At 34.4% G+C, this 26,628-nt stretch overlaps 2 protein-coding genes across 9 annotated transcripts in view; one reads left to right on the forward strand and one right to left on the reverse strand.

The window, feature by feature from the left end:
• LOC135214260 (protein NipSnap-like) overlaps positions 1-2,998 on the forward strand; it is a 19,457-nt gene extending 16,459 nt beyond the window's left edge. For both annotated transcript variants that reach the window (XM_064248354.1, XM_064248355.1), the window contains one exon: positions 1,815-2,998. Coding sequence is in view for 1 of the 2 variants with exons in the window: in XM_064248355.1 (XP_064104425.1) it covers positions 1,815-1,963 (149 nt within the window). In the remaining variant the exon portion in view is untranslated. The remainder of the gene's footprint in view (positions 1-1,814) is intronic.
• Positions 2,999-8,399: 5,401 nt separating this feature from the next.
• LOC135214258 (protein numb-like) overlaps positions 8,400-26,628 on the reverse strand; it is a 138,766-nt gene continuing 120,537 nt past the window's right edge. For 6 of the 7 annotated variants that reach the window (XM_064248352.1, XM_064248351.1, XM_064248348.1 and 3 more), the window contains 4 exons: positions 23,785-23,850; positions 18,366-18,611; positions 16,835-17,024; positions 8,400-16,332 (listed from right to left, as the gene is read on the reverse strand). In XM_064248352.1, coding sequence (XP_064104422.1) covers positions 15,999-16,332; positions 16,835-17,024; positions 18,366-18,611; positions 23,785-23,850 — 836 coding nt within the window. In that variant the 3' untranslated portion in view covers positions 8,400-15,998. The remainder of the gene's footprint in view (positions 16,333-16,834; positions 17,025-18,365; positions 18,612-23,784; positions 23,851-26,628) is intronic. The other variant, XM_064248349.1, reaches the window with a different exon arrangement.

The raw sequence follows: 26,628 nt of genomic DNA on the forward strand, positions 1-26,628 counted from the left end.
TGAACCAATTTTTTTCTGGCATATTAGCATGGAAGGGGGGCCTTATTTGGAATAGTCATAGTTCTTGTAGAAAATACCTAATTTCCATTCCTGGCATACTGGGGGTGGGGATCATTTTTCCATGGGATGTGTGTGCTGTATACACATTCAGGAGTTTAAGGAATTTATGAACAAAATTAACTTGCAGAAATAATTGGTATAAGCTGTAGGTAAGTCAGACTTTCAAGACAGTACTTCTGTAATTTTCCTGATGAAAGAAGCTCATGAAAAATGGTAGAGTACAACATCTAATGAGGGTGTAACTCTTAATTTCCATTTATATGAAGTAAATAAACTATCACTTGTAGTTATTTTGTTTAAAAGATGAATTTCTTTGGATGCTTTTTCTTAAATTCAGACCCAAGAATGATATTTCAGTGATTGTTGAACTATAGATCTGTCTATAAAGGAAAAGCTTAAGTACTCCATAGGTTTTTTTTTCTATTTTTGAGAGCTTTGATAATGAAACTTGGGGACAGGTGCAGACTCAGTTCTTATCAGAATGTTGGAAAGACTAGAACGTATGGAGTTGGCTTGCCAGTCCAAGATACAATTACCAATGTGAATCAGGTAGGTTAAATGAATTCAGTTAACCCTTAATAAAAAGATAATAAAGATTGATGTGGTATTACAAAGAATGTAAACATGTCAGTATGTGCACCACAAGTTAAGTTTAGAATATCTTGAATATGAGGGAAGGTTACCTGATGTGATGGCAAAAGTCCCACAATCAACAAGTATAAAATAGGAGACCTTGAGAGGCTTGGAGCAGATATATAGTTTTCAGTTTGTGAAGGGGACACAAAGGATTTAAGGTGGTAAACACAATGTTTAAGAAGCCCAGAGAGAAGCAGAAACTGAAATATTTTTTGAAGGTAAATAGAAATTATCCAAAAAATAAATACATTAAATCTGAGAAATGAAGTAAAAAAGTAATATGAAAAAGGTAGCTTAAACTTCATATTCCAATTCCAACTCGAGCAGAGATTGTTGGTTCTTTTTAGTTGGTTCTTTGGTGGCAGCCTAGTCATCCGTCTTATCTTAATCCCATTTTACTAACTTAATCAGATCAGAAATTGTCCTCTCTACCAGCTTCTTTGATAATACATTATCAGTGGTAATAGTTATGGACCAGTACTCATTAACTTGCACCCTTTACCAATTTCTTTACATCCTCTGGCTGAGTGAAGTACATAACTATTCTGAATAGGTAAGATTATCATACCTGAAGAACATTATACAGCTTTTAAAATCGTGATTGCATGGGTATTCTGCTCCAAGTAATTTGTGCAATTTGAGTGTATATAGTACAGTATCAAGGTTGGGCTAAAGAAAGGTACTATATCTATATCCCATTTTAGAGTGGGTCCTCTCCTTCCTGAAGCACAAAAGCTGTCATAAGAACATTTCTTAGCTGTTTAAATGACCTAATTAAAAGTAATACGGCAGTGCTATTGGTAATTACAATGCAAAGAAATGGGGGAAGGTGAAGAGCTAAAAACTCAATCAATTTGTGTCATCTAGAATTATAATACTTAGTTTTTTTTTTTTTTTTTTTTTTACTTTTCTATGTCTACTGTTTTAACTTTCCAGTCAGTTTTAAGTTAATCATTGCAAAGGGATTACTTGTAATTTCCTCCCTGTTCTTTGTACAGAGAAGTGTTATTTTGAGTAAATGAGTGAAGAACTTGAGTCACTTACAATTCACTTGAAGATACTTTAAAATGTCCATTTGTGAAAAGATCTTTTAACTAATGAATTCATATCTTTTATAGGTTATGATTCATTTGAAGGAAGGAAAGAAGCCAGAGAAAACGCATGGCGTCACCCAGGTTGGGATGAAGTTGTGGCTTACACAGTGCCACTCATAGATGAAATGCATGCGAGGGTTCTCGTCCCTAATTCATTCTCACCCGCACAGTAACTGAAGTAATATGGATTTTAAAGTTGTCAATAGACCAAGGCATATGGTATAGAACACTGTATATAAGTAAACAGTAGATGTGGAAAGATTGATGTGGTTGTCTAGATGGTACTGTAATGTAAGGAATGAAGAATGAATAAGGATGTATAGAATATCAAATGAACTCTGTACAAAGCTATTTTTAGAGCTGCTTTTTATTTCGGATACATATTTCAATTGTGATACAAAATGACTGTTGGTTATGGGCTAAAAATACCGCTGCGGTTAAATGTTGCTCGATCGCTGTATGATTACAGCAGCATTATCCCACATCTGTTGGTGATGAAACTCGATGCTGTGTACATATATATAATTTCTTGTAGTCACTTCTTCCAATGATTGTTAAATTTTCTCACCCTCACCCACAGAACTGTTGATCTTCAAAAATCTCTTATGGAACATGTATAGCTTCAGTATTTCCAATCTTTTTGTGTTTGTCATCACCAATGACAAGAAGTTGATTCTTGGTTTAGATTTTATTAAACGTGAAATTGGATATTGTGAAATGTAACATTTCATGTTTTTGTTGTCTTGTGTATTTTACTCTGTAATCAAAATATAACTTTTATTGTTATTAAGTGCTTTCATTTTTGTTAGTTTTCTTGATTTTTGTTAGCTTAAAATAGTTTTGTTGAAGATTGTCACATTTTACCATTAAATATTGTATCTGAAATAAATGTAAAGAATGTGGTTGAGATTGAGGGCATCATTGCTTAAGGTCTTTGTTTTAGATAACTGAAATTGACTCACTTTAAAATTAAACCTGTTGAAAAAGAGACCTGTTACCAGTATTGCAGGTTTCTAAGGTATTTGGTCTGGTGAAATCTCTTAATTATAAAAATAAATTTAGGAGATTTAAGCTTTGAACAAATGCTTTAGTTGCATCATATACTGGGACAGTTTAAACATATTGCTACTGTTCATACTTTGAAATGTTGTGATATAAAGACTGTACATTTTCTGTAAGTAATATTACAGCTTTGAAACTTTGTAATTTTTGCTTTGTTTTCTTATACCAGCAAGTAATGCATGTTTTCAGTATAATTTGTGGAACTGCCCATTGCAGATCCTCTGGTTGTAAGCTGTGGGATTTGCTGTAACCTAAAAATGGTAATTTTTAGCAAACCCTCTTAAATCATTCAGTTTTCTTTATTTCAGTATTTTTCAGCTTTTTGAGGACCCTTATTTTAGGAAATCTGTAAATTACAGATGCCTTTCCTTTGGAGACAATTTGCGGTGCCTTTTCAAATTATCTTCAATATAAAAAAAGTAAAATGCTAAAGAACAAAAAGGAGCTGGGTCCTCTATCCCTGAAGGGACAATATCCTCTTGGGAGAAGGACCAGCATACTCATAACACAATCGATGACAAAGCAGAGGAAAAGGCACTAGTCTACTGCAATTCGCATCTGTCCCAGTGGAAGGTCAGCACAGGAATCAAGGAAGGCCGTCTAAAAACGTTGACCTCTACGGAACTAATGGGCTAAAAAAATATGAATCAAAACACAGGCGTAGATATAAAAAAAAACTGGCTTGGGGGGAGGAGAGCAAAGCAAAAGATGACTCTCCAAGGCGGTTGAAGAAAGACTGGTGCATCACGAGAGTCCAAGCCTGGTCAGTGACCAATATCCACTTTGTATATGCACGAGTTGCCAGATGCCACAGATTCCTTGCTTTACAATCTTTGATTGTCTTTAAAACCTAAGATTTGTTAGCTATGAAAAATACAAATTGATTAAAAATTTGTCATTTTAACAATGTGCGTATTGAAAAGATATTTTAATTATTTTGGAATTTCATACAATGTTTTTCCTATAACTTTAATCTTGCAGAGTTACAAACTGTAGTTTCCTGAACTTAAAGAATATTTGTGTTGCAGTGATAATGAGGGCCATGGTTGATATGTGATGTATGTGCTGTTAAGAGGTTTTTCAAGGGCCTTAGGGTAATAAGTAATTTCACTAATTAGTTTTGTACTGTTATGTTTGGTGGTTTGATTTCACTACAGCTCACAAACAGAAAGATTGTTAATACTTTAAAATTTTAAAAAATCCTTGGGTCACAGTAGTTTGTATTTGATTAGTACTTAATGAATGATAAAATTAATTTTGAGCTGATAGAAATTGTAGGATTATGATGATTTTTTGTCTTTGAATAGAGAGAATAACTGTAAGACAGATAAACATTAAATTATGGCGTTTACTTATTTCAGGAAAAATGTAGGGCAGCAGTAAATTCTCTCTCTCTCTCTCTCTCTCTCTCTCATCACACACACACACAAAGAGAGAGAGAGAGAGAGACAGTATAAGCGAGTGAATTGAAAGACTGCTCGTAATGGATGAGTGGAGTTTGCAGTTTCTGTACAGTGTATGTAGGAATTGGGACCTGCTTTGTAAACAGTAGTCAAGGAAGAATTATTGACATTGTACATACAGTGAAGAGGCCTTCAGATACAATATTCAAAGTATATTATCAATGGAGTGAGCAGTTGCAACCTTAGGAAATGTAAGGTAACACACTGTAGGAAGTAGGATTATGGGTTGCAAGTGGGAAAAGTATGCAGTATAAATGTTCCATCCTGGTAGAGTTATGAAGTTTCTTTGGTGAACAACTAATCTCTACATTATCATTAATCATAATATGCTTTATTGTGTAGGAAATATTCCAGTTGCGCCAACCCATTTCCTTTAGAAAATATATGCACTCATTTATCAAAGCTATATATTAACCTCCAATTCAAATCATACATCCTTCTGTTGTGTGATTGAAGTGTCTACAGCTCATGTTACGCATCTCATCAGTGAGAAGGCAGCATTTGGGAGGTTATGGGGGTCAAGAGGAGGAGCACTGTCCTTTCCCGGTATTCCAGAGGCCCGAACAGTGAGGCAAACTTTTCTTAAGGTAAGTTAAGCATGTGAGTTGCCTCTCATTCTAGAACTGATCAATGTTGGTCTTTACAATTCTATCCCAAGATTAGGGTGGAGGTCATAGGGGATCAGGGAGCATTGTATCCCAGGATTCTTTCATAATCTGTGCTACCTTGGGTTCAAAGGTGTGTCTTGCCAAACTTGTCAGGTTGGCAATGTCTACCTCAGCTGATTTCTTAAAGAAGCCTGATGTTCAGTATTTCCTGACAACTTAGTTGTCTGGTTCAAGTTGCAGGGAGGGAATGGTCCCTGCCCTCCTGAGTGGCAGAGAAATTGCAAGAGTTTGGGGATCTCTCGTGTTTGATCGGTTTGTAAATGGATAGCTTGAGTGCAGATGAGCTACGGATTACTGTATTGCCAGGACAAAGCAGTTACCATGCATTTATCTTAACATTTTTAGGCAAGTCACCTTTTTGTCAGACAAATTATTGTTATTGTTAGTCCTTATTCTTTGTTAATTTCCTCATGGTTATTCTGAATAGAAGAGAAGAGGGGATCCCTTACATGACTGTACCTTGGACTGTTTTGCATCTGGGTAGCTTGGATTCTTTTCTCAGGAGCTACGCTATTTCAGGATGAGCAACGGCTACTGGTCAATAGTAGTATCCAATTAGCAGTCAAAGATGTGTATGAGGCCTGTTTTACCTATGCAGCAGAGACATAAGTACTTAAGATGGAATGTGGATGAGGTTTATTTTGAAGTTGTGTACTTGGAAGATCACTATGAAAATTTTGATAAACAACAGATCAAGCAGGAATTCAGAAAGTACAAAAGGTGTTGGTGGAGGTAACCACATATCTAAGCAAGAAATTGGATTATTTGACTTGCAATCATTAATGATGGTCATAATAATTTGTTTTCATTATGAAGGTAAATATGAAGTAAGTTATTTCCACTGGACTTCTACCATATCTTTGAAACTTCCTTGTATAATAATTTTTTATATAGGTTCTTATGTTTGCTGCCAGAGGTGGCCAGCTGTACGAGTTAAATTTATTTAGTTCAGTGATCTGGTTAAACTACTAGGTAATGAATATGCTAGATAAGAATAGTAAAGGTCTTTTACATGCCTCATATATTTTTTTGTTTTAATAGAATACCTTACTCTTTCCACTTCTCCCATACCACTTTTTTTTTCCAACTCTTAACTTTACACTCCAGCCATGCCCTGATGGCAACAAATGTTTCTGCGTACCCTTCCACCACCAAATTAGTTATCACCCCCTTCTTGTGCCTCTCTTGCAAGATCATATTTTATACATAACAATAATACTGAGTTCAAAAATTACACTTCCCTCCCAGCTTCCACTTGAAACTTACCATAGCTTCCATTGTAAAATCATTTATCGAGTTTATGACAATTTTCAGTACCCTTGGACAATTATTTCTGCAAAGCCTTAAATGCTACATCAACTTGCCATGTTTTTGGGTTCAATACATCATCATTGAGTATTAAATAGCAATTCTCCTCATAAGCTTTTCTTTTGATAGAAAAAAGCATACAGGCTCATTTCTGCAAACACTAAAATTTCTCTATCCAGTCATGTCAGACAGTGAAATGGTTAAAAAAAATCCTATATTGCAGTACTGTAAACAGATTCCTACGGTTCTTTCCATCCATTCGCATTAATCCTTATTCAGAATGCCAACTACTTTTGTATTAAAAAAACACTCAAGCAAGAACTGTCTCAGTCCTGAGAGGGATTCTGCACTTTCAGCTTCTACACTGGGGCCTTGTTGTCCTTCCTACGGACTTGAGGAGCGCTCACACCTTGAACAGGAAGAGAAATCCAATCTGTAGATTTGGGGATCCTAGAGGAAGTATCTCTGTCCGTAAGTACTGCAGCACAGGAGTCAGGAACTGCGTGTGGAACATTGGACACGGCAGAAGGAAGACGTGCCTTGATGGAAGAATGGAACGCATACATGAGCCTTGACAGAAGAATGGAACACATTCGTGCCTTGACAGAAGAATGGATCTGAGAAGGAACAAGACTTGTAGCAGCTTTAGAAACATGGTTTTGGCATGGGTGTGACTGGATGGACACAACAGCAGCAGGAGAAGAGGAACAACTCTGAAGAGGATTCGCGTAACCTCTTATGTGAAGGGGCTATGAAGTCCCTCTTACTCCAAAGTCTGACAGGGATGGACAGAAAAGCCAAAGATGAGGATGGGGATCTATGTTGGCTCATGACAGATTACAGGAATTTTTGTACGATCGAACTTCTTCATAAATTACTTTCGACTCTATTGAAAATAGTCTGAACGAAGGAGTCGGAAGGTGCAAACGTAGAAGGCACATGGATGGAAGTTGATGGAAATGAGCAGCGCGAGTCATTAACAGCCAAGAAGCCACCGAAACTGTCACTCTGGAGACCGACACAGGGAGAACCATTGTAAGATGAGATGATGTCAGAAACTGAAGATGGGATGAGAGAGGACATGCAGTGAGACAATAGGCCGGAAAGGGTTGGTACTCCTGGTAGGCCTAAAGACTCCCAATACTCAGTCAACTTCTGCGCATCCCCTCCTGAAAAGACTGGACAAGGGGAGAGCTGCCTCCTCCCCCCGAAAGCCAAATCAAAGGGTGAAGCAGCAGAAGAAAGCGAGGGAGAAAATTTTCAAGAGAAGCAGCAGCAGCGAGAGATTTTGGTAGCGAACAGTCAGAACAAGGAATGGATGCGCTCGCTGCCATTGGAGGCACAAAGCCTTCCCAAGATGGTGTCGCCAATTTCCTATCTCTCTTATTCCATTACTTAGGAGACCAAACAAAACACTGAACATGGGTTACATACACTACTGTCGTTAGATCTACACCTATAAGTAGACTGGGGATCTAAATCCAAGGCAGGCAGTAAACAAGAACAACTGCTGTTACCACCCCCAGGCCATTTTCTCTGAGGCTTGGGAAACTTAGATGATTCATGGGTTTGCAAGCTCTCCCCCTTATATTAAGATGAAAGGTTTGATAATTATGAAAAATACAAATCGATTTAAAATTTGTCATTTTAGGGCATTTCCTCCCTTGAATCTCATTCAGTCCCCTGTTGTTTTAAACAAATATTGGGCCACCACAGTTACTTTAAAAAGGATTAACTATAGTTTATGAAAGGCTTAAAAACAATGTTGATACCCAAAATAAACTATCACATTTCTATATTTTGTCTAAAACCTCAACATTTATGTAAGGTCTCGGCTGTACATTTAAGAACACAGTTATGGAATATTACATGAACTGCAGTTGCAGATCACATAAATGGGTCTTGCTACCTATATTTGTCTTATCAAGGCTTCTTTTTTTCTGTCTTGAAGCACATTTTTGCAATTAAAGATTTTATATTGATGAACGCAGGAAATTTGGGCCAGATAGCCCACTGCTGGGGCCATTCAGTACCATTGAAACAGTGTAAAAAGAAAATCACAGCCAAACAAAAAGATTTGACCAGAATATAGGCAATAAAGGTAAAACTCAATCACAAACACTGATTAATTTTTCTTCAAATCTATGTACAAAAATTATGTTATCTACAGTTTTCAAAACTGTTCAAAATGTCCACTTGAGGTTACAGTCACTGGCAATATATACATACAAAACAGGTAAGAAATTAAAATTCTAATATCTGCCTGTGCTGCATGTAATATTCTCTATGTTGCATTTTCTATAGTATATTTAACAACTGACATCTTCACGGAAAATAAATTTTGATGATGAATTGAATGGCTTAGTATTATTTTAAAGTATTAAGTGCACCATGTAAGGTGAGTTAATTATGAGTACAAATACTTGTACGCACAATCAAGACAGTTCTCCAGTATCTGATTAATATATGAACCCTTCAATTCATTTCTTAGGTCTCAACATCAACATTTAAAAAAACTCATTTTAAACATGATCAAAGTAGTTTTCTGTAAGATGCAGGTTCAAGACTCTTCTTTATACTGCACAGTACATAACACAGTCAAGATAATGGGGTCAATTATGCCAGATCTATCACAGAAATAACAAAGGAATGTAGTGATCTACTAAAGACAGCAAAACCCTTACATGAATACAACACTTGGGTTTTCAGTAGCATCATTAGCAGGCATAAAGGGGAACAAGACCCTGCTATTACATTAAAGAGAGCACGCACTTCATTTATACAGAAATTGGCATCTTGTGAAGATTATGTTTAGTCAAATTTGTGGAGACCATAGTGAAAGTACTCTAAGCCAAACTAGAACAATTCAGTTTACATTTATTTAATAAGTAAATAAATCAGATCCCCTTTGCACAAGCTGATAACTTCTCCTATTTTAAACATTGCAAATAAATCCCATGAAATCGAACATGAAAATAACATTGCCTAATTCTCGATGAAAAATTCATTATAAGCAATCATAAAAACACCAAAATAAAACATCCAACTACAGTCATACCATAAATGCATCAGCTTTCAAACTCCATGCAACGTGATTCTTGCCCCGAGTGGCTCACTGATGCAGGTGGCAGCTCTCTCTCTAAAATAAGACCATGACATCGGTCCCACAAAACCAAAAAATATGAAATTAATTTAAGACTATAGTGTATTTAAAACTTTGAGCATATTGAAACATATAAAAATATATTCTGAAACTGACAAGTATTATATATTTATATTTGGAACTATAAGAATCAACATCACTCAGAATAACAAGAACAGGGTATAGAGAATGGAATATATACAAATACAGGACTTTGAGTGAATTCCAATGCAGTGGACAGTTTCCTCAAAAACTATTACTGTACTGTAGTAGTCAAAAATGAATTTAATAGTCTGTCTATACATTTAATGAATAAACATAGCTAAACTGTTCCAAATCAAAATGAACCAAGGACTTAAAGCATAAAATACTGTTACATCAATTGCCACAGGATCTTAACTAATCAGTATCAATATCATAATATGTTAGTGAACTACTAAATTAAAATAATGAACCTATTTGTGTCACCTGAAAGAACTCGAGAAGCTTTGCAAAGCTTATTGACAGGCTACAGACTGCTGCACCATTTCTAGAACTCCAGTTCTGACGACTCACTGGAAGATATGTGGCAGCACTGCAAAAACTATACACTCGTATCATCATCACTTACTCTTTTACTCTTCTCAAGAGAACATGAATGTTTGAGTGTAAATTGCAATTTAAGAGGTAATCATTATTTTTTTGAGAAGCACAACAAACTTCCAAGGGGGAACAGTAGTATACAGAACTTGTAAGAGTTGATTCTTTAAATTTCCTTGGACAGAATCTACTAGCTCCCCCTTTTAGACTTCAACTAAATCTATTATGCCTAACATTTCACATAAAGAGTACTGGGAATATATGATTAAATCCAAATTTTGAATTTAGCTAAGGACCAAAACACCAAAGGTAACTGCTAAAAATCCCTGCTATTGTTCATACTAATACAGACATTCCATTTACAAAGTGCATCATTTACCTATAAACTTTGTGTGTGCACCACATTCACTAAAACTGAATCTAACTCGTGTGTCACATTCAACAGGGCTGAATCTACTTCGTAGAATAAGCAATCTGAGCTAAAAAGCAAAGCAGGTTTACAAAAAAATAAAGAAGCTCTGAGCCCACCCATAAAAAGCATTTGTAAAAAGCATGTTTGTACACAGTAATGCAGTGGAACTTTTATAACTTTTGATTTTAGAAAAAACTGGAGTCTTAAATTACAACTTTAAAAACATACATTTCAAGTAACAACTACATTATCAATTATGCAACCTTCCAAATTGAATGAAAATAATGAATATATTTTATGTTGATTGAAATATATAGTGTATCAAATATGCAACCATAATGCTTTATCATCTATGGATAAATCCTTATATGAAATGTTCATTCCTACAAGACGTTTACGCAAGACACTAATAAACTCAGTGAATCATCATATCTAAAACCACTTGTTTCTGTGAAAGCTGGCACAAGGGAACTTTCTGGCACATAATAACCAACATTCCCCAAATTGTAATTTAAAAATTACGATGGAACTATACTGTATCATACCCTTCACTGTAAAAAAAAAAAAAAAAAAAAAAAAAAGTAAACAAACGTTTATCATCTACGTGTAAGAGAAATTAAGGCAGTTTTACTGTTAAGGGCTTCTTTAACAATCAACTTTGCATTTAAATTAGCTTTTAACCTGTGCATTGCAAGTGACAGCTTTACCTGTTCTTAATTTATTGTGTCAGTACAAAATACCACAGGCATTCCACATCGATTCTCTTCCTAGTTTTCAAAGAAAATTATGCTCATGTATAGAAAACCATCACAATTGGGGTATGGTATATCTACAGAAATAAAGAGCAACTTTTGAGATTAATTGCCCACTCAACGGGCCAAATCAACCTTTTGTCAAGATTTGACGTTTACTACATAGTTCCTAGCCATGAAATAAAAATCTAAGTTTTGAGTACTATGTAACTTCTCCTTTCAAGTGCTTCCCATCACTTCAAAGTACCCGAACCCTTTATTATCAAAACTTGGACCTCTACTTTTAACTGCTCTGCCAGTAATGTACAGCTGTGTGTGATGCTTGTATTGAGAGTATTCTGCAACTAGTGTCTGCGTGTCAAAATGTGAATTTCTAAGATATCTCAAAATGTTACATTTCAGGAGCCATGAACTACACAAAAACTTTTAGCATCTGAGTCAGTGATGCAACTACTACTGTAAAAGTGTGGAATAAGTGCTGCGCTTTTACTTCTGTGCCTATACTAACTGTTGTATCATCCAGTCTGAGAGACTTAAATGATATCAGTCAGTTGAATTCTTCAAATAAACACTATCATCCAAAAATACCTACAATGACTATCTATCTATTGTATACATTTTCAAATAAAGTGTCTTGATGGGAAAGGGCCAAATATGAAATAACCATAAATTTTCTTCAATATTGCAATAAGCTGTATTATTTAAAACAAGAAAATTTGCAGTAAGCTATATTCTTTAAAAACATTGTTCATTGATCGAAGTCATCTAATTCTTTTCTTACTGTTATATTATTTGAAAAGATACAATTTAAAATAAAGCTGTGTTAATCATCATTAAATAGTTTAACCACAATTGTAAATTGAGCATTTTAATTAACTGGACAGGTGGGTTAATCAGGAACTGACAAAACAATTTTTCAATGGGTCAACCCAGTTCTAAGGGCCAATGTTCCTTTGATAAGGTCAGTTTAGAGAATCTTCATATTTGTTTTTATAAATTACTGACAAATTAATCACTGCATTCCGTTTCCCATCTCTTGGCACCTATGCTTTGTCGGGAAATGCTTGCCTTACAGTGTCAAGACTTTTTACTTTTTACTAATGAAATATTTATATCTACCCAAGTCAATTAATGTCACTATTATTTGTTACTATTATTAGCAAGGAGTACAATCTGAGTACAAAATTAAATGGCAAATTATAGAACTGGCCTGAGGCATTCAACAAAAGTAACAGTTACTTCCCTAAGCACTGGTGATACAGAAATCTTTTTCTTCTTACCTCTCTGTACTGAAAATGTATATGATTTACTTCTCTCCAGGTAGAGAGGACAATTTACCTATACATGTATGTGAATTAGTCGAAGAAAGATTAATAAAACAAAAGAACTTCTAGGCAACAGAATGTTGTTAGCTGATAAAAAATTAAAAGGACTGCAGTAAGATGAAGACAAAAAATGATCTATCATATAGCAAAACTGCCAAGAAAACTTTATAGTGTTTCCTTCCTCACCAAAGAGTAATTTCAATTTTTTTATTTCACTAAAAAATAATCTGCAACTGCTGATTACATTATAAAAGGATTAAGTAAATTCTAGCTTAAATGAGCAAGGCATAGTTATTTGCTGCACTAATAACTTGCATACTGAAACAAGGATAGGTAGCATATCTGATTTGAATCATTACACCTAAAGAAATCCACAGACAATAATAAAGGTGTAAGGTAGAGAAAAAGAGACCCAGAACATTTACCCAAGTATTAGCAGTAAAATAGAAAATGTAATACTATGACAAACTGCAGCAAGCAACTATTACTCATGATTTTAAAACATTATTCAACATATTGATTACACAATACATAGTAGTAACACCATGTGAAGTTCAGAAGCTTGATTTCGAGTTGGTTAAACTAATAACAATGATACAAATGTGAAACTGGATGTGGATCTTGAGTAAAAGTAACAAAAATCTTGCAATCCCTGGATTCTAGCCATTACTATTATTTCAAACAAATGACCCAATTAATAGCAAACTTTGAAACTTTTAATTCAATCCAGTGCCCAACGGTAAATGACATTGTCTTACATAAAGCAACAGCATAGCTTTGATTAACCTTTGTATTCAAGGTGATGTTAGGACTCCATTTACCTAAGATGTGAGCTCCTGGTCAAAGGGTGAAAGAACGAGCTTCCAAAATGGATATATAAAAATTTTCCAATAATTTTAGCTTAGTGGTATGGATAAACTATCTATAAAAATTCTATTAAAGTACATCCTATCTAAATCTTTACACCTCAAGAAACTGCTTTCTGTCCTCAGAATTTATCTAGCCTAATAGAGAATAGGATTATGGGTAACTGAATTCAAAAAGGTAAAATATGTTGGAAAACTCAGTTTCAACAATTTCGAAGGCTTGTGTACAATTTGTATTCATGTTCACTGTGAATATAAAAAATTACTGCTCTGTGTGCTACCAGTAACTAAATCCTGAGAAGCATAACTAACAGAAACTAAAACAGATTTATGCCTTTTTAACAATTTTCAGGAGACTGGAAATACATCCATAAGTGTGAGATATGGCTGCACTTCAGCGCCCTATACTTGGAATGTATGAGTCAAGACAGTGTCTACTGATAAATCCTGATTTCATTCTACTTAGTGATTAGTGACTAATCAGGCCTTAAGAATAATCATTCATATTTCCTTATTTTGCTTAGCACAAAACCTTGGCCTATGTACAAATGCATAGTAATCCACAATAATAGTTAAAATGATAATATGATGTACTGTACTGCAGCATTTATGTTTCTTTACCATTATGATGTAAATAGTTACAAAAAATATTAATGAAATATGATGATTAAGGCAAAGTTTATCTCCCCAATCCCTTTCCCTATCTTAAAAAAAATTACGAGATACTATTACTGCAGAGAAAAGCAGAACTATCAGAAATTTGTTTACTTCATGAATAACTGCTAAAAGAAAGTACAAAATAATTTACAGCTTCAAGCAATCAACACCACCATATAATATGGCGCATCTGTGTATCAATCTACCAGCTGACATCCACAATATCATTATACATTTTCTGAACTATCATACACCTTAAATCGTTATGAGGAACCAACACTAGACTTCAAAACTTATTAAGCACTAAAGGAGAGAAAAATATAATCTACAGATATATTAAAATCATTTATGCTTCCATAACTCAGCCATACAAATGACATGACTCATAAGACAATTGACTCATAAGACAATTCTAACCAGGAATATAACTGAATAGTGAAAATAGTTTACAAAATTTTCTTGAAATGGAATGAAATAAATGCTACTTTTCTTATAAATATGGAATGAACCTTCAAGAATTTAAAGGAGTACTATCCTAATGATTTGGGCTAGTCTCCAGCACAGAATGATGAACAGTGCCTTCCATGGAGTTTTTTCAATCATTGGTGCACCATGATGAGCATCCTGTCTTTATCAGTAATGCATATTATTCCCATGGGCTAACATGAAGATATGCAAAACACCAAAATGCACTAGAGATCAACCAGCAAACTTCAGGAGCATTCTCCCTCAATTCTTGTACAAGAGTGGAAAGGGAAAATAGACTTGTCAAGAAAACTGAAAAACTATGATACAGTTACCAGATGATCATACTACACACCATCCCAAAGACTATGGTACAAAACAGCGTCTTAATGAGAAGCAACATTAGAAAAATATTTCAACAATTTTGAAGAACAAATTTGCACAATCGCCATAAGAGGACCACAGCATTACCAGATTCTCTGGTCATAAACTTACAACAGTTGTCAGACATTGCTATTATAACAATAGGAGTCTGACATTACTATTTTAAAAGAGAAAAGAAAAATATAATTTAAAAAAATGTTCATTACTATAAACCCATCAAAAGACATTCTAAAAATAACACTTGAATATTTGCATTACCAATATGATACTGCAAATGTATATATATATGATATGATATATACTATATACATACATACACACAAACATACATATATATACATATATATAAAAGATACATATAAAACATATGCTCATACATATATTTCTATATCTTATACATATATTATATATATATATATATCCATGCACACTGCTACGTAATATGCTATGTGGCATATCACACACCTATTACTTACTCATAACCTGTGCATATAGTACTATGAATATGAACATCAATTAATTATTTTCATGTGAGTAAATTGATGAAGATTATTTTCTAAGGTTATCGATACATATAAGTACATCTTTTGTTGGTTAGCATCATCTAAAATTTCAGAAAACATTTTTCTGCATCTTAAGTACAGTAAAAAATAGAAATATGCATTTGCTAGCACAATAAATATCCTTCCTGAACAGAGTTCAGTCCCTAAACTTTAAGTACAGCAACAATAAACTTTTTATTTGGCCATTTTCCTCAACAAGACTGTAACATCATCATTGCCAAACTGCTAGTCTTATAATGCATGAAGTTAGGCATAAGGCCATAAAATGCACATATATAAATATCTATTCTTTTTAAGAAAATATACCTGCCTTATTCATGCAGTAGTTGAACCTTCCCTCACCTAAATAACTATTGCCTTCTTCTTTCGAGCAGTAACTAGGAGACCACTTATGCACCGTTAAAATGAGTCTTGGATAAAATCAATAAAATAACCTTATATGATGTACTGTTAACAATCACATTTTGTAAAATAAGTACAGTAAGTTATTTTGATCATATCAAACATATACAAATCAATTTCAACTTTTGTAATACCTTAAAAATCTCTACAATCCTTACATTCACATTTGTACCTCAAATGCCTTAGTGACAGTATTTGGCAGGAAAGGATTATTTGGATTTGCATTTCGTGTAGCAAGCGCTGCCCATTCGGCATCAAACGGGTCACCAGGTCCAGTGGATGTAGAATTTGTCGTCACTCCTATCAAATTTGCTGTCACAGGACCTCCACCTGTCCCATTTGAAGTCGTCCAAGATGAACTCATTGGATCCCTTGTACTGCATGTAGAAGGATAATGGGGCGATGAATTTGGTGTGGCTCCTAAAGATGACGATCTCAACTGACTCAGAGGGGGATTGCGACGGCTGAGAACAGCCGTGTTTCCTTCTTGATTTCTGTGAAGAAAATAAATCACACCACATTGCAGCTTTATACATATGTATAATTACTTTATACATATAAGGTAATTATATGTATAAACCTCACAAACATAAATTCATTAATAATTCTTAATTTCTGTCTACCTATTATGCAGTCATATTGTGTCACAAAAATTCAATCTATAAACAGAGTTCATCAAATTAATTCTCCTATTTTAATGGTTACACTGCCTTTGGTATAAGGCAGCTATTAACAGATGACTTCATTATTTAACTGTGAATGGCTATGCAAAAATGGTTGCTGATTACTCTTCCAAAATCACAAATATATCAAATTTAAGGATTAAAACCAAGACTAATATTCATGGGTCGGATATTCATGGTGTACTGATTTTTACAAATTTTGAGGTCTATAAGAATTCACTATTCTTTGCTTAACGCTGGCATTATATTACCTGTGAATGTCACCAAAATGAAATAAAAAAATGGAACAAAACATAACAATATTAACACTTACACCAACGGTGGTGTGGTAGTTCCATTTGTGATAGTTGCTGACTGAGAGTTGATCTGCGATAGCCATTCTTCCCCTCTTGAAAACCCACTTTCCGTTGTAGTGCTAGTAATAGTGCCGGTTTCCTGTCCATTTATGGTTGGAGCAACCCAAGGGATTTCTTCTCTGATCGGATCAACAGAAGGCAATAACACTGAAACAAACAACGTGAACTCAAATAAATAACAAAAGCCAACACTGTATGACTATTACAAGGAAGTTCAACCAAGAGACTTGGTAGTATTTCTATACGTATTATGTTCTCATATGGACGGCGAAACCAATGTGTCCTCACATGAGAGATTAAAACTAGAGTAGGATAAAGTTAATAAACCTGGAATGCTGGGTTGGGAAATTTTAAAGTAAGTAGATAAAAAGCAATACAGAAGAAAGCAAGGCAACTGGGAGGCTTACGGTACACAGCACTGAGCCTCTAGTAACATCTTCAATAGAGTAGTATATTGTACAGGCAAACTGCAAGTGATACCTCACATTGAAGTTAGGTAACAAAGTAAATGTGATATAAGATTTACCTTCTTCAACACTGTCAGTTTCAAAATAGCTATTCGATGAAAACTAATCATCTTCATTATTATTGCGTGCCATTATCTTGAAGAAAAGCACTAAAAAACCCTCCAAAATTTATAAAAATGGTTGGACAGCTAGATACAATAAAGCCCAGGGCTCCTTTACATAATATTTTTCTAAAATTACTTGGAAGATTTGACACAAAGACAATGAATCTGCCACTCACATATAACATTTTTCAAATCTGTATCTAAGCAGAGTTGCATTTCTTGCAGGACTTCAAAAATCAACTGAACACTATGGCTCAGTTCTAATCCTATTGTAGTTGAGCTAGTCTGTGAACATACGATATAGAGTCCAATCCATCTGTTTAGCTACATAGCATCCCATTAAAGAGTCACTACTCCACTTGATACCTCATCTTAACTTTTCAAACTATTTCAATGAAGATTCCATTGGTAGATAATGAATATTCCTCATAACAGGTAAAATAAATGTTATCGACTGCAAAGTATTGTATGATAATTCATATTCATATTACTCAAAATGCTACTGTCTATAATCTCTTAACAAATTCTGTTTGAACTATTGTGATGAAAACCACAAATAAAAAGCATCCACTGCACATACGATATAATTTCAAATAATATACACAGTATACTCAGTTCAAATCCTTAAGGGGCTCACAAAGAGAGTTTACCAAATTTATGAAATATGAACAATATCAAAATCAACTTTGTTAACCTCAAATAAATACACGTAAAAATGCCTTACCAACAAATAAGTTCAATTTATACTGAGGAAACTATGTGATATCAATATTTTCCTTAAACACTTTCGATCAGAATTCTTTAAAATTATCTGCAAATATGTATACTTTACTGTATCTGCATAACACAAAATTTCTTTTGTACGATCCCATCTCTTCTTGTAACTAAATCACGAGTTATATAAACAGAAATCATACCTCCTTGAGATATTGGTGCTATCACTTGCTGACTAGTAATCTCAGTGCTCGCTACATTAGTATAGCTTGTCGCAACTGTTGTGGTATATGAGTTTTGTGTTGGTGAGCCGCTCTCCGGTGAATTTGCAAATGGATCAGAGAAGTTTGAGAGGAGAGACAGTCCGGCAGAGAGTTCCTGACACATAGCAGATACAGCATCGCCAGCTTTGTTCTCCACCATAGGTGATATCTCTGGTATTGGAGTCACTGAAATGAATAAATGCAATATTAGTCTTCATCGTATAATGGAATAATAGTACCATGAAAATCCTTAGAGGAAACAAGGTGTTTGATATATCAAAATTATAAACCTTGTATAAAGACAGGTTATATAATTCTAAAGCACAATATTGCTTTACTAAGCTCATTCCAATATATTCAACAAATGGAATCTTGTATAATTCACCAGATTTGTTTTCCATCCTGGGTAATAATGAGTTAAAACCATAACTGTTGCCTATAGCACTTATGGCACAGCTGTGAAAGCACTCATTTTTTGAAGATATGTGGAAGGTTATATGATCCACATCAATACCCAATAATTTAATTCCCTCACTTTGAATAACATAACTATAAGACAAAAATTATTCTCTGCATTTGGATGTGTAGTATCCAATTATGAAAACTGTTCTCGTAAAAAGATTATTTTTAAATGCTGTTAATAAATATATTTCTCTTTATTCCTAGGATTACTTACAAGGTGATCACCAAACCAAAATGTTTTTGCTTTATTCTGCAGTTATTTTTGAATATATGTACTATTCTATTCCAGTTTATTGAACCTAAAATGATTTACATAACAAAATAGTTTACGAACAACTAAACTTACTACAGACATTTAACAAATTACAGAATATAAAATGCACTTTATTCTATTTATCATTATGAAAAGATTGGAAGGATCTTCATTTTTTTTATTTCATTCTTTAAAATAAAACAAAGATGAAATGACAATAGTTTGTAATGAAATAACATTATAAACGGCATGGATAATATGGAGCCAAGATCTGAATTATAATGCATCAACTTGTAGCTGTAATTACTAATAGTTGATGACAATTATGGAGGTCCTACATAATGGCTGAAAATATGGTCATTTCAGGATGGTTGCTAAAGCAGTCACCCACAAAAACCAAAAATTAGGGCCAGTTTTCTTAATGGGCCTGATCACCTGGTCTGGAGCTTCTTAACCATGAGTTTGCCTATGCAGAAAGTGAAGAAAGTTGTAGAGGCCATTAACAATATAACACGGTGACAAAATGGTTGGTCTAGAATGCTTGTATGACTAGCAACACATAAAGCTCACAAAAGCTAAAAATGGTGTAGTCTTGATATTTCAAAATTGAATAATTGGGTCTAACCACCTTACAGGCTAAAATGAGGGAGAAAGTACGTAACTAAGAAACAGGAGATTCACACTAAAGCTAACTAGTTAGGTAACAAAATGATGGTGCAAAACATGAGGGTTGTGACATACAATACCAACAACAGCCGAGAAAGACAGGTTCAACAAACAATGACTCAGATTAACATTGCAGCAACACAGAACCAACATAAAAGGGACATAAACATGCAAAAGTGAACCCTAAACTCAGCAAATTTCAACTCAGATTTTTATGAGACTTATATATCCTGACAAAATTATCTGTCCTATCCTGACATTTTAAGGCTATCTATATACAGTGAAGAGATAAATATAACTCAAAATAGAAATGCTCAATTAATACAAGCTGCGATCATTAGGCCAGCCTTGTACATACTTCATGATAAGTGAGTAATATCACATTCACATAACCACACTTGTTGGGGAAATGGGTATCTTCTTGTTGTTGACTTGAGGTGTGGTTACTCACACCATCCTAGGCACTATCTATTTTGGAGGAGAATAGTATGAATTTTCAAGTTACCTCGTCCTTGATGCATTCCAATGTTTCTGCCCCATTTTTTGCTATTTTTTATCATATGCAACGAAACCTTGCATGGTAAGAAAATGTCACAGAACATGGGAAAAGAGAATTAGTTCAAGTTTACAGAGCAAGGAAACACAGGAATAACTGCAATAATATTCCATCACAAGTCTTCACAGAAATCTTAAACAAAGGTAAGAACCATCACATACTCCGGTAACTGCGATAAAAGGGAAGGAATTGGCTGAATTACAGTCTGATAACAGTAGTAATTAGCAAAATGCTTAAAAGAAAGCTGATGAAGACTACAATGAAAAGCTAAAAGAAGGAACGAAATGAAACAAGAATTATTTTCCAAACAAAGGTAAGCTGGGGACAACTCTCTTGGCATCTGTATTCTGCAATGTGATGTACAAAAGGATAAGGCTATTGATTTTCTAGCTATCGTTGCTTCATCTCCAAAAACTGACAAGCTACATGTCACGGGTAATTCAACATTGAATTAAGGAATTATGGAAAACTTTGACTAATGGGTTTGTAACGAAACATTTTTCAGTGCATCCATGTACACATTTGAACATGATGAGAAAGAGAATGGAGTGATTATTATAGCAGAGATGTGGGAGTTTGAATGCAGACTAGTAGAGAGGTCCAGAATATCATGGAGATGGTGCTTGCATGAAAACTCTTGGAACTGAGGGGAATTCAGGTAGCAAGAGTAAAAGAGAGATGAGAGTGGAAAATAAATCTCACAGCTACCCTGTAAAGGGAAAATCCAAAGTAAAACAACAATGATCGAATCAAATGACCAATAAACCTTTTACTTTACTGTTTATGTTAGAAGGTATTTTGTTTTTGTGGTGTTTTTACATTGTATGGAGCCAGTGGTTATTCAGCAATGGGACCAACGGCTTTATGTGACTTCCGTATCATGTCGTGAGTGAACTTCTATCACCAGAAATACACATCTCTAACCCCTCAGCGGAATGCCCGAGAATCGAACTTGCGGCCACCAAGGTGGTAAGCCAACACCATACCGACCACACCACCGAGGCGCTTATTAAAAGGTACAACAGCACAACAGTAGACTTATTGGATCTTTTACTCATTTTTCTAAGAACAGCCTGCAAGAGAACTTTGAACTGTCACTTCATGACTCTTGCCTCCAACATAAAATAACTCATATTTTTCTTTCTATTTTCAATTTACACCTATTACATTTTTATGATGTGTTTTATGCCATACTGAGAAATGGCAAAGCACAGTATATATATGCTGATATAAGGGTAAAAAAATAAATAAATAAAATAATCACAAGGAAAGAACTTTAAGAAGACAAAATCATCATATTGGCCAAGGGAAGGATTGGCCAGCTTGATTTTGATGTTCAAGATGGTGCCTGGCGAGCAATGGACCAATGGACGAAGGATCAAAGCACCAGTACTCTTAAATAATAAAAATACTAATTTGAACAAGTTAATAATCCTAACTGAAAAACTGACTAAATTACAATATGTACTGACTTTACAAAAGCATACTTCATGTTACTTCCTATAACACACACAATTAACTTAATTTCATATATATACATAAGAACTTGACTGCAATATTTCTTAGAGGTGCACTTATCTTTTTAAGTTTCTCACTACAGAATATTCACTTCAGGACAAAATAGCAGAATGAGATTGCATCACTTGATCATAGTTACTTCAGCATTTATAAAGAAATTGTACACAGTATTAGCATACTGCCACAGTCTAGACAGAAACATCTAAAACAAAGGAGACACACTGTTACATACAATTAAAAACTGGATAAATAACATACTACACATAACTAAATACATAACACTGCTTCTCTTTAACCTCTACAGTCAGCTAAATATAGTGAATGAATAATGTGAGCTACTAAATGAAATAGGATTTATGATACCCTCAGAGAGTAATGAGAACAGCAACCACAAAGATAAATCAAATGCTCAAGAGTTTGATTAATTAGACGAACTTATAAAAGACAAAAGTAAAATAGAGGAGCAATTCCTCGCAACCCGTGTTAAAAAATCTCTCTTGAACTAAATACAAAACTGAATAACTACTTATGCTTTGCTAATAAAAAATTATGTGTCATGTTGAGGGTCTGAGGTCCACATCCTGAAATTGAACTCTCTGCTTTAGGTAAGCAACCCAACTCCTGGAGGTGTTTGAGAACAGAAACATCTCTGAAGGAGAGACTCAGAGGCAGTCACTGGAGGATATTGGAGTCTAAGAGTCACCATGTCAAGTGGTCCTGCAATTCCTTATTCAGAGGAACTGGACACCGATAGTTTGTTGGAGAAGGACCAATGACATTTTAACTGGCACTGAAGAGACCACAGATGGTTCCAGAACCCTTAAGAGCCTTCGGGCAACGGATGAAATTTAAAAGGCTACAACCAATCATACAGAGAATATTTTGTACTAAGTAGTGCTATAATATAGAAGGCACTACATATAGTACAGTACCCAACGAGGAACACTATGCAATCCCAACACTGAGATCATCAGAGAGTATATTACTATTATGCAAAAAAATACCAAAACTTACACAGTCCTTAGATGGCACAACTATGGTTCACCACAATATTTGGAGATTTCAAAATTGATATTCACCGGTGGGTAACAAGTTTTTCTCACAAAACTTCCTTCCAAATATGAAATATGAAATGAAGATGTCTGTCATATACAAATAGCAGTACCAACAGAAATCACGAGTCATTTCTCAGTAAGGACAAAATTACTTTTCATACAAGCTTTCACAATATATAAAAAATATCCAAGAAAACTTCAGAATTCTGTTAAATATATCTAACATTTGACTATTCTAACATATTAAAACCATTTTCTATACTGTATTTTTTAATCAATTGCATAATATGAAAAAAGCAGCATATTGAAGTCACTTGTATATAAAAAAATATTTTTTATTTTTTATTAAAGCTTCAATAACTTACAGCATTATACTGTGGTGCTATACGTACTGTAAAGCAACTTTTCTGTACTGAACAACATACAAGTCAAGTCATGCTTTAATAAGAACATATACAAATATATGTAGGAACCAACTAGAAAAACTTTGGATATGAATATCACAAAAGCAAAAGTCAAAGACAAAATTTTGCATGCAAGCAACAGTTTCATACTACACATACTTGTATGTATATCTCTCGGGGATTATCTGCAAGCAATTCAAATACAAAATAACAAAAATAGAGATTAGTTGTCTGGTTTTCAAAGCATTTCTACTACTCTGTTATTCAAAGTTTGTTATCAAACCCATTTTAAGATTATTTCCCGAGATGATTATAAGACACCAAAAATAATCTGAGACTGATATGCACAAATCTAACAGAGCAATAGAGGAAAGCAAAAACGTTTCTGGACACACATGCACAAAAGCACAAATGACCACAGCAAAAGCCATGCAAGGACACTCACTGTTAACTGCATTTGGGAGTGAGTGAAGTCTATTCCTCTGAGTGCGAGGTGGAGGCTGGGGAGACTCTGAAATAACAATAAAGACGCAAACCATCCACAAAAAGCACAAACTAAAAAACCAAAACAGTGCAAAATGTCTCAATGGTGATTAAAACAATGTACAGATAAGTACAGAAGACACTGAAGAATTTGAAACTAGAGAAAGAATTCTCTTCTGAAGGAGTAAAGAACACTTAACAAACATTACAGTAATTCAATAAATCACCTGCAAATAATTATAACCATACACACAACTTTCTGCTACATTAAGGTTGCATCAAAATTAAATGTTATTCTATTAGCAGAAATTATGAACTTACAGACCTAAAGATATATCAATTTCTTAAGTGCTATAAACCAAATGCTATATCACAAGAATCTGGTTTCTCAGTAGTGCATATGCGTATAGAGGTCCTCTCAGAAGAGAACACAAACAAATGCTCAGAGACCTGGGTAGCTCCAAACTTATGATTTACATCCGTAATGAATAGCTAATGTCAATATGTTGGAAACAAGCAAATAAGTATAAGCAATGACAGACTATACAGTCGCATATGTCAGTAAAACGTTTCACAATGAAACAAAGAAGTAGTATTAAACTTTCAAAACTCTACCCTCATCCAGAATTCAATATGTCTAATGCCTATGCATCCTGTATGTAATTCCTGATAATTCAAATAAAAGTGCCACTAACTATAGTATTCAGAATATGTAAAATGCTGTACGGAAAATGTCCTAAACAAAATTTGTGTGAGATACAGATTTGAACTTAACTGAACATGACATGGAACACACACAAGGGAGTCAGTGTTTTGAATATTAAGGGGCTGGCTTACTCATCAAAAAAGTTGTTTAAAGGTTACAAAGTAATTTTGCTAAAGATAAAACTTTTCATCTCAATAAAACTTAACTTACCCAAATTCACTTCTTAATAGTCTTAGATGGGATCTGTTTGCCAAGTGTTGAAAGAAAAATTATGAATTCATAAGGATACAATGGTAATACTAAACAGTACTCTAATGCATGCAACTGCTTAACACTTGAATTACTGGAAGTCTAAGGAGTCAGGTACAAAGGACTGCTGATATAGACAGGATCACCAGAGTTACAGGAAGATATATAAAGCATCTTTAACATAAATAAAAACATATCTATATATTTACCAATGAAAGATATGCAGGATAGTCCAACAACTATTAATATCATTATACTCGGTAGCTGAAGCAGACCACTGAGCTATAATACCCAACCCCATGGGGTTGGCCAAACCTTGGATAACAGTAAATCTGCTTAACCAGACCACATATTCAAGAAATTTGACTTACTCGCCTGATGAAAAGGACTTGTACAAATGGGGAATGGAACTGGACCATGATGGTGTTCAAGAAGTTAGATAACTACATGGAAAGACAAATGAAAATGGATGAAAAATAAATACCAGTAACCAACAAAGTTGGGGCTGAAAGGACCCTGCAAAGAACACTTATCATTTCATACTTCACAACAATGATGCACTGTACACAGTATTCCCTATTGTGATATTTCTGGGTAAATTCACCAAGTTTGCATTGGCACAGTAAGTGTGCAACCCACCCAACATTTAAGGAATGTTGTTCCACTCAGAAACTCATCAACGACTGTTTTCCTTTATTTTCTAGTTTTCATGCGTTGCATTTAGTCTGAAAACTTCTTGATGCCATGTATCTGCTTACTATGATACATAGTTTGGCTACCAGCAGCATTATCTGCTTGAGTTTTATGTGTTTTTCCTCCGACAATTAATTTTTTAAAACTTAATAAACTTAATAGTTTCAAGTACTATATAGCAATAACTAAACATTTCCACATAGAGGAGAGCCCTGAACCTCCCATCCATGATTTTACTGTCGTTTTGGGCTCAGGGTAGCCCTTACCCTTTGTGGAGTCATTTTTTCAGCTCCATAATAAAAATATGAAAATTATAATTCGTGCATCCTCTTCAGTTCATATCATTTCTTCTCAAAAGTCCTCATGGAACAACCTAATTGTTATTTCAAATGCTTGGACTTTTTTTATACTGAACTCACATGACTCACATTTTATAGCTTTTCTTTTCTAATTCTGTATCAAGTAAAGGCTGATATTTCTCCAATTATTTTCCAATCCTCCGACATCAGCTTTCTCTACAATTATGCTACTCCTAAACAAACAACTTGGAACAAACCCACCCACCAGGAATCCTGAAGACGTCTTCTTCGGTATAAAAAGTTACTCATATTTCAACATTTCCTTGTCATCAGTTTTTTATTTCCTACCTGTTATGAATTTTCTTGTTTTTCTTCATGATGCTTGTCATCCTAAGAAACTTCCCCAAATTTGCTTTCCAATCAAGTTACACTAAAATAAAATCATTGCGTTGACAGGTTCAGCATATTCATATTATCAACAATGACTGTTATACCATAATACTATTTGTACTTACAAAAAAATTATTCAGCAAAAATATAATAAACAGAAAATGTAGCTTTTCTTTATAACTCAACAAAATGGAAGACAGCCATTACATGACATTCCAAAATGCTGACAGATTCCATTCCTCAGAATGTACTTGTGCACTTTCTCAAATTACTGAAATAACATCAAACAGAAGTACTTGAGGTGTCACGGGCTTTGGGAGAAACCCCTCTTTCTCAGTGAGCTTAGGTGATTTACTGTATTTCCCCAAGAGTGCCATTGTGACTGCAGAGAACATAAGCTGTGCAACAGTTCAGTGCAATTCAATGTAGCTACATTTCCTTTACTTACTAAAAGAACTGGTTGTCTTTG

Source organism: Macrobrachium nipponense, chromosome 45 (assembly GCF_015104395.2).
Source record: "Macrobrachium nipponense isolate FS-2020 chromosome 45, ASM1510439v2, whole genome shotgun sequence".
In the NCBI taxonomy this organism is placed as follows: Eukaryota; Metazoa; Arthropoda; class Malacostraca; order Decapoda; family Palaemonidae; genus Macrobrachium; species Macrobrachium nipponense.